This window comes from Aristolochia californica, unplaced genomic scaffold (assembly GCF_029961685.1).
Source record: "Aristolochia californica isolate CCGP_79_NKW_82.1479 unplaced genomic scaffold, dmAriCali1.0.hap1 SCAF_16, whole genome shotgun sequence".
Taxonomy (NCBI): domain Eukaryota; kingdom Viridiplantae; phylum Streptophyta; class Magnoliopsida; order Piperales; family Aristolochiaceae; genus Aristolochia; species Aristolochia californica.
This window is the reverse complement of record NW_027181837.1, coordinates 3,214,271-3,226,351: the sequence shown is the minus strand read 5'-3', so window position 1 is coordinate 3,226,351 and position 12,081 is coordinate 3,214,271. Positions and strand designations below refer to the sequence as shown.

General features: G+C 36.7%; 2 protein-coding genes across 7 annotated transcripts in view; one reads left to right on the top strand and one right to left on the bottom strand.

The window, feature by feature from the left end:
• Positions 1 to 5,065, bottom strand: part of LOC137952952 (homeobox protein HOX1A) — a 54,221-nt gene extending 49,156 nt beyond the window's left edge. For 4 of the 6 annotated variants that reach the window (XM_068800083.1, XM_068800086.1, XM_068800087.1 and 1 more), the window contains exon 1: positions 4,479 to 4,514. The gene's annotated coding sequence lies outside the window, so the exon portion shown is untranslated. Of the gene's footprint in view, positions 1 to 4,478; positions 4,515 to 4,788; positions 4,836 to 4,925 lie in introns of those variants that run through there. The other 2 variants (XM_068800084.1, XM_068800085.1) reach the window with 2 other exon arrangements.
• Positions 5,066 to 8,359: 3,294 nt separating this feature from the next.
• Positions 8,360 to 10,985, top strand: LOC137953121 (putative cyclin-A3-1). The gene is made up of 8 exons (XM_068800354.1): positions 8,360 to 8,749; positions 8,852 to 9,084; positions 9,171 to 9,246; positions 9,332 to 9,408; positions 9,834 to 9,867; positions 9,974 to 10,123; positions 10,206 to 10,340; positions 10,489 to 10,985. The coding sequence occupies exons 1-8, from the start codon at positions 8,432 to 8,434 to the stop codon at positions 10,558 to 10,560; spliced, it is 1,095 nt and encodes a 364-aa protein (XP_068656455.1). The 5' UTR covers positions 8,360 to 8,431; the 3' UTR covers positions 10,561 to 10,985.
• The last annotated feature ends 1,096 nt before the right edge of the window (positions 10,986 to 12,081 follow it).

Here is a 12,081-nt window from a genome sequence, read left to right as displayed (position 1 = left end):
AAATCAACCTATCAAGCAAATCCTTCACTTGGTCAAAAGGCAGCAGACCCCTATCCTTTCAAAATTGGATAGGTTTTTGGTCAATAGTGACATGTTGAGAATTTATGAGATTGCGACTGGAAGAGTTCTTGATCGTGTTGGCTCTGATCATTAGTTGATCCTGCTTGATACTTGTTTAGGCGATGGGACCCGACTCCATCCAGATTCAAAAACTCATGGTTGAAGGAAAAGGTGTTTGACAACATCATGGTTGATTGGTGGCCTAGAATCAATGTGTCTGGCTCTACTAATTGGATTTTCCCCCTAAAGCTTAAACTGCTAAAGAACAAGCTGAAACATTGGTTCTCAGAATGCCACTCCGCTAGTACTACTGAAAAAGCCTCTCTCTTGTCACAGATTGTTGACCTTATTGTTGGCGAAGAACAAACATGTCTTTCTTCCACTAAATTCTTTAACAGCATTTCACTTCAAAACAAATTCCAAACTCTAGCTCATAATGAAAGGACGCATTGGAAGCAACACGCAAGCTTTAAATGGCTTGCCAAGGGAGACGCAAACACAAAATTCTTCCATGTAGTAGCTTTAGCGGGGAGGGCTAACCGAATTACCTCATTATATATTAATAATGAGGTACCGTCGGATAAAGTCTCTATTACTGATACTTTGATTAGATTATTTGCAGCACTTTACTCGGAAGATTATTTCAACAAACCAAAGCTTTAGGACATCTGTCTCTCAAGGATCTCCCCCTCGGTAACCTTGTTACTCGAGCTTCCATTCTCTGTTGTGGAGGTTGAGAAAGTTGTTTTGGGTATGCCATGTGATCGAGCACCTGGTCCTGATGGCTATAATGACGAGTTTTATAAGAGAAGTTGGTTGATCATTAAGGAGGATATTCTCGCTATGGTGCATGATTTCCACCGTTGAGGCATCTAAAGGTCTCTACCAAGCAAATGTCGAACAAATGAAAGGGTTAAAGTTCCACACCCAGGGCAAAGAATATATTGGTCAAAGACTACCCTGTATGGGATTCACATTGATCAAGGGAAAATGGCTGAGATGGAGGAAATTTTGGGCTATTGAATGTCGAAGCTCCCACCACCTTATCTAGGATTTCCTCTTTCCATAAAGGTAACAAGAACCCTTGAAGCCCAATAGTTAAGAGTTGGAAAACCAGCTCTCTTTGGAAAGGCAGGTTGTTTTCCAAAGCCGGTAGACAAATTTTCTCAAATTCCTCTATTGTGAGGATCCCAATATTTCCTTTGTTTCCTCTAATGTCCAGCTAGTATTGTTAGCAAAAAGGTGCTAATTAAGGCTTCAAATTTCATTTAATAAAGTGGAATTACATCTTCCAACAAAAAGCTTTGGGGGTCAAGGGTGAAGACCATTACGGTAATGAGCAAAGCTCTATAGATGAAGTGATATAGAAATTGGTGAAAAATTGAAGCTTCCAAAGACTAATTATCAGCTTGCCTGGAGGAAAAATTAAGGGTTAAGCAAAATAGAAGAAAATATTTTTTATCAAAAAAATAAAAAATAGTTGTCTCCCTCTTGTCTGCTTCCTTTATTTACAAAATCCATATATGGTTCAAAAATTCAAGTATATCCTCACTAAAGGAAGCAAACGAATAATAGAAAACAAGCAAGTCAACTAACCTAATAAGATTCTAACTTTCTCACGACTAAATCACCCAATTACACCCAAAGGTAACTTGCTAAATAAAATAAATAAAATGTGAAGAAATGAGAAATAGAAGAGTGAGAGAAGAGAAGAAGAAAAAAGGGAAGAAAGTGGCTAAAAGAACGTTGGCGAGAGCTCTCGGTACGGTCAAAAATTTACTCCTCTTCCTTCTTATTACCTAAGTGATTTTGAGAAACAATTACATATTTACCCCTCTTACACATAACTCTTTATAACTTCCTAACCACACCTCTAAACAGATTAAAATCTGGACCATAGAGACACCTTAACATCCTAAACATGACAGTATACTCACCGAATATTACGAAAAATATAAAATGACCGAACTGTCCATTACACTACATTTTGCACTCCCCCTCAAGCTAAAACATATATGTCTAGAAGCCCTAGTTTGTTACAAAATGCCCCAAATTCACATCTACCCAAGGCTTTAGTAATAATGTCACCAACTTGATCGCTAGACTAAATACAAAGGGTAACCTGCAGAGAAATTGAGGACCTCTCAGGAGGCCAAGTCAGTCGTTGGAAACTAATTTCCAGCATGTTACGTCCTTCTATGTCTACATCTCGAATAAAGTAGCAATCAACTTCAATATGTTGGGTCATTTCATGAAACATTGAATTGCTTGCAATAAAGATAGTTATTTGGTTATCACAATACATGGTCAACACAAGTTTAACTCCTAAAGAAAATACCTCACCAACATCAAGTGTTGTTTTTTGTCCTCTTTTCAGTAGCTTATCACTCAACTAAGCTCTGATACCAATTGATACAAGCCTAGACCTCTACACGGATGAGAGGTGAATAAAGTGGAAGAGGATGTGTTACAGGCTGGGTCGTAAGAAGGATTGCATGAATTAGGGTTTTAATGCACTACTCTACAATTTAACAAAGCAAAAAAACAAAAAAAAAAAAGATAATTTCGGGCAAACAGGACCCACCCCAATAGAAAAAATAATTACATCGTTATAATAGAAGAAAAACTCCTCATCCAAAGCCTAAACTAACTAGGACCTCTAAACTAGGAAACTACTAGGAAGCTACTACATTCTTAAAGAGGAATGAGGATTTTCCTAAAGGAGGAAAGAAGAAGCTAGGAAGAAATCTCTTTTCCAATTAAGGAAGATGGAAGGAGAGGTGGCACCAAGATAAGGCTGGCACTCCCCTTTCTTCCCAATCCACCCCTCCTTTAAGAAAAAGTATTTCGGCCATGTCCTTCAGCCCCCTTTTACACTTTGCAACTCCTTCTACATAGAATTCAGTTTTCTAACACGCACTACTGGGTAGACTTCTCTGGAAGGCCCACGTAATCTACATCCCTTACGTAGTTCAAATGAACGAAAAAATTTCAATGAAATATCAGAGCCAGTGGAGAGACTAATTGCCAATATCAGCTAGCAGGTAATTTCCTCAGCTTGCACCTGCAGAGAAATTGAGGACCTCTCAGGAGGCCAAGTCAGTCGTTGGAAACTAATTTCCAGCATGTCAGGTCAGGTCCTTCTATGACTGCTGGTGTGAGTAGGAAGAATTAGGCTCAGTAGTGCTCTAACTGCAACCCAGGGCAGTCCAGATTTGGAGAAGGTTTCAGAAACTATGAAGGTGCTATTCTGCTCTCTTTCACTTGTTGGGGATTTCAAATTCAACAAATGTTGAAGTCCAAGCTGTCCTCCAAAATTTGAAGATCAGCATGGTCTTGAATGTCAAAGGTAACTCCCTCTCGGCATCTGTTGGTGTAAAAAGTCAAAGAAGCCTTCATGGCAGCACTGGTGCAATTTTGATGATTTTCTCTTGGTATTATTTGATCAGATTTGTAAGCAGTTTAGCAAATAAGCTGGCAACTGAGGGGCTAGGCTGCAATCTCTCATTGTTTCAGCACTCCCCACCCCCATTTCCTAATGTATTTCATCTGCCTTTTGGCTTCTAATGCATCATAATTCATAGCTTTTATGACAAAAAAAAGGTGCTTGCTGACAAATAATTTCAAGGGGTTTGAGAACCAAGACCAATAATGGAATTAGCTTCCAATCGCGGAAAGAATGTTGGTTAATGCTCCTCTCACCAATGTCTCATTAAAGCTCCTGAAGATTGCTTGAATCAAATACTTTTAATGAAAATCCAAACATTGGCTCGTAATAAGTGGTGACTGGTTGATCAAGAAAGGCATGGAAATTATGATCCAGCTAGCGCAGAAAGGAAGTTGAGGAATAATTAAATTCACTAAAGAAAGTGCCTAAAATACATTATTGGACATGGGCTATTTGGATGGAATTCCTATTACTTACATAAAGTGAACCCTCTATATGAATAGTAAGAGAAAAAGGTAAAATTCACCTTAGAGGTTGGATTTTCACTTTCCCTATAGAATGTTCAAGTAAGATGATGTACGATGATGCCATTATCTATCTCAACCACATAAATAAAATTAATAGTCAAGTGTCCCAACCGTTTGTTTCACATTTTTCATTTACAAATCCTAACACAGAAAAACACATTCACGAAGGATGGCGGACACACTGGTGTGCTTTATGAGGGAAGATCATAAACGTAGACAATCTTGCAAGAAGAGGTGTACAAGCCCTTAAACCTCTTTGCAAGTTTTAAAATTTCATCAAATTGGATATTTACATAACTTATTGTCAAATGAATTGAAACACATGCTTAAATATTCTCTTTCATGCACAAAATTAATCATCCTCATATCTTCTCCAAGTCCCACTTTTTGCCAAACTGAAGAGGTAAATTGCATGCCAAGACATAAACACCACGTCATTATACCGTATAGAAGTTCGGCAACTAAAAGTGATCCCGTCTTCAATTTTTCATTAAAATTCAAACTCCATATATGCTCTGTTTGCTGACTTGAACCACCCTTCATATGCTAGAATGAAACAATGCCCCCACGACCAACTCCAAACGACCTCCTTGTTTTACCCTGAGAATTCTAATAAAAGTCCAGACGGGGATAGAATCTTTAACAAGATGCCAAACCCACAAAAAAATTAAAAAAAACCCTAAGAAAAGACTTTCGGCAAGTTGTCTCACAAAAACCAGAAACTAACTTAGAGAAAAACAAGGAAAATCTTACGCAAAGTGATATACATCTCGCGTTCTGGCATCATTTTATCGAGTATGAATTCTGAAATGAATTGACATTGGCAAATCCTCTATCAAACACACATTAGGAACGAGGTGATTAGGTCTTGAAAGGATAAGAAAGCTCACCCTTCTCTTGTTTTCAGCGCCGTCGTTTGTTGGGAAGAAAGCTAAGAGGAACGAAAGTTTCTCTGGAGGTCGTCAGACGCAGGTTCCGATAGAGAGGAAGGCGGGGAGGAGCGGTGGAAGGGAGGAGTGAACAGAACTCGATGTTTTCCCGCCTATTTCTCCGTTGATGTCCGAGTGCAGATCCGGGCCACTATAATCGATGCGTCGAGCGTGGAGCCCGTCCAGACATGAGGTGTACTATGAATGCTTCCTTGTTTCCCCTGTCTCGAATTAATTTTTAAATAAAAGTAATTGTCAAAAGTGAAAGTGAAAAAAAAAAAATTTGTCGGTTCATAATAAAAATGCAGTATAAAATGATTTTTTGTGTTAGTTTTAAAATTAATGAAAAAAATTACAATTTAAAAATAACAAATAATAAGTTAATTAAATAAATATAATAATATAACTAAACAAACATTTTTACTTTTATAATGTTTAGATACTTAATCAAATTCTTATTGTTACGGTATCTAAATTATCACTCTTAAATTATTAATTTGATATAATATTAAAATTCATAAATATAATAAATAAATAAACAAGGTATTTTATTATATACAAATACTTTGGCAGATTAAATTTCATAAGATGGTTTTATTTAATTTTTTATTAGTAAATAAGATAGATAGTTTAGTCTAAATTGATAAAATCATTACAAGGTAAAACATTATGTATTAATTTAATTAATTATAACAAAAATAAATACCTAAACAGATATGATAGGGTTTTGAGATAAGGGGGATAAGGGGCGGCAAGAGGATGAATGGAGAGGGGAACGGATCAAAAGGGCGAGAAACGTGACTGAGACGAACAAAGGGCGGCTAAGACGAAGGCGTCAAGGGCAAGTCCAAGCATGGTAGCAAGGGAGCAAGCCTAGGTGTGGCATCGAGCCGAGTCGAGCCGAGCCTGAACCTACCTATATTCGAGCCAAGTTTGATTTAAATATTTTGAACTCGAGCTCGAGCCAAACCTAGCCTCGAGCCTAAAATTATTATCGAGCTCAAACCCAATAAATTTAACCGAGTTCAAGCTTCAACATTCATTTAAAACTTTTCAAAAATTACATGTCTCGAGTTCGAGCTCCAACATACATTTAAAACTTTTCAAAAAATTTATGTCAAATAAATTGTAATAAAATTATACATACATTTTACATCAAATTGGGCATTAGGGTGGCATCAAATCCAACTGAGTCTAAACTTTCTTATGTTCGAGCCGAGTTTGATTTAAAGATTTTGAACTCGAGCTCGAGCCAACCTAGCCTTGAGCCTAAAATTGTAATCGTGTTTAACCCTAATAATTTTAACTGAGTTTGAGCTCGAGCTCTAGCTGAGTTCGAGGTTAACCTACATTTAATACTTTACATAAAATATATGTCAAATAAATTATTTATAAAATTATGCATACATTTTTAAAAAAATACGATAGAGGAGCATCATGCTAAAAGTATTATAGCATCAACTGTCAAATACTTATTCAAAAAATTTCTATACTGTATTCTAGCCCATCTTGGCAACAAAATTTTACTTAGAAAATTATACTATTTTTTAATAAGAATTTATAATTAGAAAAATATTTCCAAAAAACATGGGGCACTAATAGTCCCTCTATTTTTACTAAAAATATATTTTCAACATTTATTGAAAAAAACCACTAATAGTCTCTAGAAACGTATTTCTAGTACAATGTCTTTTCAATTTATTTAAGAGCCATAAGGAAGAGACAAAGTGTTTTTTTTTTTTACTTATTTATGATCTCGCACGTATGAAATTCGCATAGGTTTCACTAGTTCATGATTGCGCACGTGTGAAATCATCATTCACATGGTGGGTAATTAGGTGGGGGGTGGTAACTCTCTCTATACTTTAGTTTTTCGCCGAAGACCTATCGTCGGCAACGAAAACAAAGGCGAAAAAATTGGAGGAAGAGGAAGAAATCGAAGGGAAGGGGATGTAGTGGCCAACGAGGAGTTGTCGATGACAACAAAGGTGGACAAGGGGGGCTCGGTGTTCCCCCTCTTCCCCGCTCCAACTCCCGATCCCATGACTCACTAGCCCGTTAACGAGCTGGCTCGCGAGCTTACGAGGTTTTGGTTTTTTTTTAAAAAGAGGTTTCTTTAAACAAATATATTTGTTCAAACATAGAGTGCAACAAATAATTTGTATTTATCATATTTTTACACAATTTAAGTGCAATTTAGTTATTTCAAAGTTTTAGAGCAATCTCACTTATTCACTCATTTCACATTATTGTCGGATTTGAGTGTACACATAAAAGAAAGACAACATAACATTCATCGATAACACATAAAAGGCAAGTACACACAAAAGTGGTATTCAAGCATATTATTCATTACATCCCAAAATGAGTCTCATTATAATTAAAGGCAAGAGGAAGACGCTTGACTAGACTAGCCCATGCCTTAAGGTTGTATTTATAGTCATGGAAAGTTGTTTACAATGCCCTTAGGACTATATACTTAAATAAAAAAATACATAAGAGGACATACACCACCTTGCATAATTACAATTTAATGTCATCTATATGAAAGTTCTCCTTATTTACTAGTCATGCCACCCCTATACGTATAAGAAATTGACAAAATTGAGGTAAAGAATGATTGAGAAAAATAGAGAAGACGAGAGTTGGTGCAAAAAGAGGGAATGAGAGAGTTCATTTCTCTCTTCCCCTTATGCTTTATATTAAGTTATGTCACGATTATTACAAGAATGCCTTATAGGTTAAAAACTCGTAATAACCTTCAATATTAAAGTGTAATAGTTAAATATTTTATATTTAGATTATTAATAAACTTTAGTTAGTAATAATGAAATAATTGAAGTTTTAAATTAAGTTAGATAATTGCAATAATTAAATGAACAAAATAAAAATTAATTTAAATTTGAACTTACTAATTTAATTTAAAATAATAATACGAATTATATTAAATTATAATTATTTAATAATATATTATTAAATTGTAGTGTAATGAATTTAAACAATCTAACCTTATATTTAAATAATTAAATATACATAAAGTGAGTTCAAAATATTATATTTATTATTAAACAATAATGCATTTTAATGTTACAATAACGATTATTATATGATAATAAAAAATTTATTATTATTTGAACTCATTAAAATTTATGCAAATGGTGGTGCGCGCGTACACCGTTTGATTTCACTCCCACCGAGCAAATTGCGAGCGCGTGAAATTCGAAACATTTCGAAATCGTCAAACTCAAAAAACACCAAAGACCAAATTACGGCGTCTGCCAAAACTTCCCAAACCAAAACGAAACCATTCCAAATCGCGCGCAAAAGCAATTTTTCGAACACCCAAAATGGCGGCATCACTCCTTGGTAAAAGCCCGCCTCTCCTCACTCCCATTTCCACCTTCTTCCATCCTCACCTCTGCCTCTTCTTTCTCGCGCCTTAATCCGTAAACTTGGATCCGATTCCCATGGCTGACAAGGAGAACTGCGTCCGCCTTACACGCGCAGCAAAGAAGAGAGCGGCCGCGGCCGCCGCTGGTGCAGGAGAAAGGTCCCCCTTCGAAGTCCTTCAGCCGGCCACGAAGAAACGCGTCGTGCTGGGCAACCTGTCTAACGTCTCCAATGTAGGGTCTCGTCTAGCTCCCGGAGCGGAGAAGCCCCAGGCCAGATTGAGGAAGAGGGATAAGAAACCAGAAGAATTGGTGCACATCGATGCCAACACAGAAGACCCGCAGATGTGCGGGCCTTATGCGTCCGCAATTTATGAGTATTTGCGTTCAATGGAGGTAAGACTGATTTGATTCCTCGCTTGGGATTTCTTCTCATTCCTCCCAATGTTTTGGGTTTTGGGTTGCGGTTTGGTTGATGGTGGTTGGTATGTACTCTAGAAGGAGGAGAAGAGAAGGCCTTTGCCGAATTTCATTGAAGCGGTACAAAATGATGTGACGGCGAACATGAGGGGGATTTTGGTGGATTGGTTAGTTGACGTAGCTGAGGAATATAAGCTAGTTCCAGATACTTTTTATCTTACGGTCTCATATGTTGATCGCTATCTCTCTTTACATCCCATCAATCGGCAGAAGCTCCAATTGCTTGGAGTCACTTGCATGCTTATTGCTTCGTAAGCTCCCTGCAGCAATTGCTTCCTGCACTTTTGGTCTGAGGGTTTATCTGTTTCTTGGATTCATTTCTTTTCATTGGCTGCAGGAAATACGAGGAGATTAGTGCACCGCATGTGGAAGACTTCTGTTATATTACGGATAATACTTACACAAAAGAAGAGGTGCCTTCTGTTCTTTGGTTTTTTACCCCTGTGTGTGTGTTGGATTAGCTGTAGCGTTCTGATGAAGGTGGGTATGGCCTTGTAGGTCGTCCAGATGGAGACTTCCGTGCTCAAGTTGCTCAACTTTGAAATGGGGAATCCAACAATAAAGACATTTCTCAGGTGAGCCTTTTTGTGAGTTTTTTTCCTTGTACTTTTTTTTTTTGTGGAAGAGGCACTCCTTTCTGTGTTGATTTTCTGTTCAATTGTTTCGATGATATTGTGTTTCATGTAAGTTCATCTAAGTTGGTTAAATGGTCAGGGTCGTCATTTTATGAAGCATATTTTAGATTTGTGGAGATCCATTAATTGATTTGGTTGAGAGAGCGGCCATTTCCTCTATATGTGGAGATTATGTGTCTGGAATTTGGCTCTACCAAATCCATGACTTGGTTGTCTCATGTGCTTTCATTGAATATCTTTCAAATGATATATGATGATTCATTGCCCTAATAAACTAAGAATTGATTAATTTAAAATTACATTATCTTATGCTTTCATCTTAACTTTATGTACTGATCATTACTTAAATTGTGCTAAATTTACAGGAGGTTCACAATGGAAGCCCAAGAAAACTCCAAGGTAGGTTTCACTGTACAAATTAATTTATTCTTGATTAGCACTTTTATATGCACCCAGTGTAAGTTTCACTTCTTAATCAATTACTGACTTATGGACCTCATAACAGTCAACGAATTTGCAACTGGAGTTCCTGAGCTATTACTTGGCAGAGTTAAGCTTAATTGATTATGGCTGTGTGAAGTTCTTGCCATCTGTCATTGCTGCTTCAGTTATATTTGTTTCAAAGTTTACACTTAATCCAAAGATACATCCCTGGGTAAGTGCTGGTGTATGTAATTTTACTTCTTTTTAAGCTATTCTCCATCATCCACTTAGTAGCTTAGCTGTTTTGTTTTCAGAATGCAACTCTTCAATGTTATACGGGCTACAAACCATCAGAGCTGAAAGATTGCATCCTTGCCATACATGATTTGCAACTAAATAAAAAGGGTCTGAATTTGGAGGCAATCAGAGGGAAATACAAGCAGCACAAGGTTGGTTGTCTCCTGCATGGACGTTTTGTCTAAAAAGCTTTAATTTTTTATCTTTTATTTTCCTTTCCGAAGAAAAAAGTTTGATATTGCTTCCCATTTTGTGGCCAGTGTCTTCTAATATGATCTAATTCATGTTTATTTGGAACAGTTCAAGTGTGTTTCATCTTTGACATCCCTATCAGAGATTCCTCCAAAATATTTTGAAGACATCAAAATGTAGCCACTGGTTGGGACTTAGGTAGCTTTAAGAAGTGGTATTAGAGTCTGCAGTTCCTATGTCTTGATTCGGGGCTTAGTTGGATTTCAGGAGATACCTAACTGTTCTGGCTGCTCTTCCCGCTTAGATGTGGTGCAAGTCAAGTTACAAGAAACTAACTGAGATACACTCCTACTCTTCATACAAAAGAGAGAACAATGGAGACTGATGGACTGGGAACAGTGACTTGTAACATTATTCCTTCTCACGGACCATGACTGGTCTGGCTGATACTGGAAGTTTTGTGCATTTGTGCCTTCATGAAGCTTCACTTTCCCTGTATTTCCTGTTTAATGATGAAGTTGCCAGGAATTAGTGTACATTGCCTTTCAATTCATTGTAGAGAGATTCTTTGACGTGTCAGTAAATTTCAATACTAAATCAGTTTACTGCATGTCTCTTATTTTAAGCAAGCTGCCACCATTCCCTTGCAAAAACTGTTTGGCATCATAAATTTCTGATAAGTTGGAAGTGTAAGATTCTCTCCAATGATTTTTTTTCCAAAGCAAATGGATTGACACATGCTATTCCCAAAGTGTGAAAAGAATTTTCTTAGTATAAAATGTATGGTTTAAAACGTAAGATCACATAAAGTAAAAGTTAAAACAAAGTATAAAGAAAATGCAAAAAAATGGTTTTAATAAATAAGAGAGCCAACAATTTTGAGATGACATGGTAGGCATACTATAACACTGGTTGTAGATATACTAGCAGGATTGGTGGAAGACTCATACTTTTTAGACATAAGACATGCATTAACAACAAATAAGGAAGTTTTTAGAGAAGAAATTGCAAACTTTTGTTGCCCTTCTCACATCACACATCCTAGAGAAAACCAAGACTCTTCAATGTTCTTAAATGAGGAAGAGGATTCTTGGGCAAGGAAGGAAACTTGGGTTGTAAATTGTCGCTCAGCTTAATTAGGACTCTTCAAGGCTTTGCAGCCAAATAGGAAATTAGCACATTATTACTATTCTTCTTCCTTTTTTTCCTTCTTTGAGGAGTTAGACTAAAGTTGAAAGAGAAGTTATAGTGAAGAAGACAGTTTGAGAAGGCCAGATTTTTCACTTAAAAAATTCTATTTAGCTAATTCTTCAAGTTTATATGGACATTCCCATGGAGCACATAGCTAATTCTCCAAGTTTATTCACTTGACTCAACCCTCTTCTTGAATGCCAATTGGGAAACGGGGATCTGCCCCCAAAATTTTCCTTACTGAGAATAGTTACTCTGTTATGTTTGTGGATGATTTCACTACGTATTCCTTTATGAGAATAGTTATTATGTTATGTTTGTGGATGATTTCACTAAGTATACCTCGATAAACTTGATGAAACTGTTACTATAAAATGGTTAAAAAACAAGGTTTAACACTAACAGTCTTACAAAGTGATTGAGAGGGAGGAACCTCTTGAAATTCTATTAGAGGATAACTACTCACCAGATAATCTCCTAGTAACTCCCAAGAAATCCACAATTTAGATC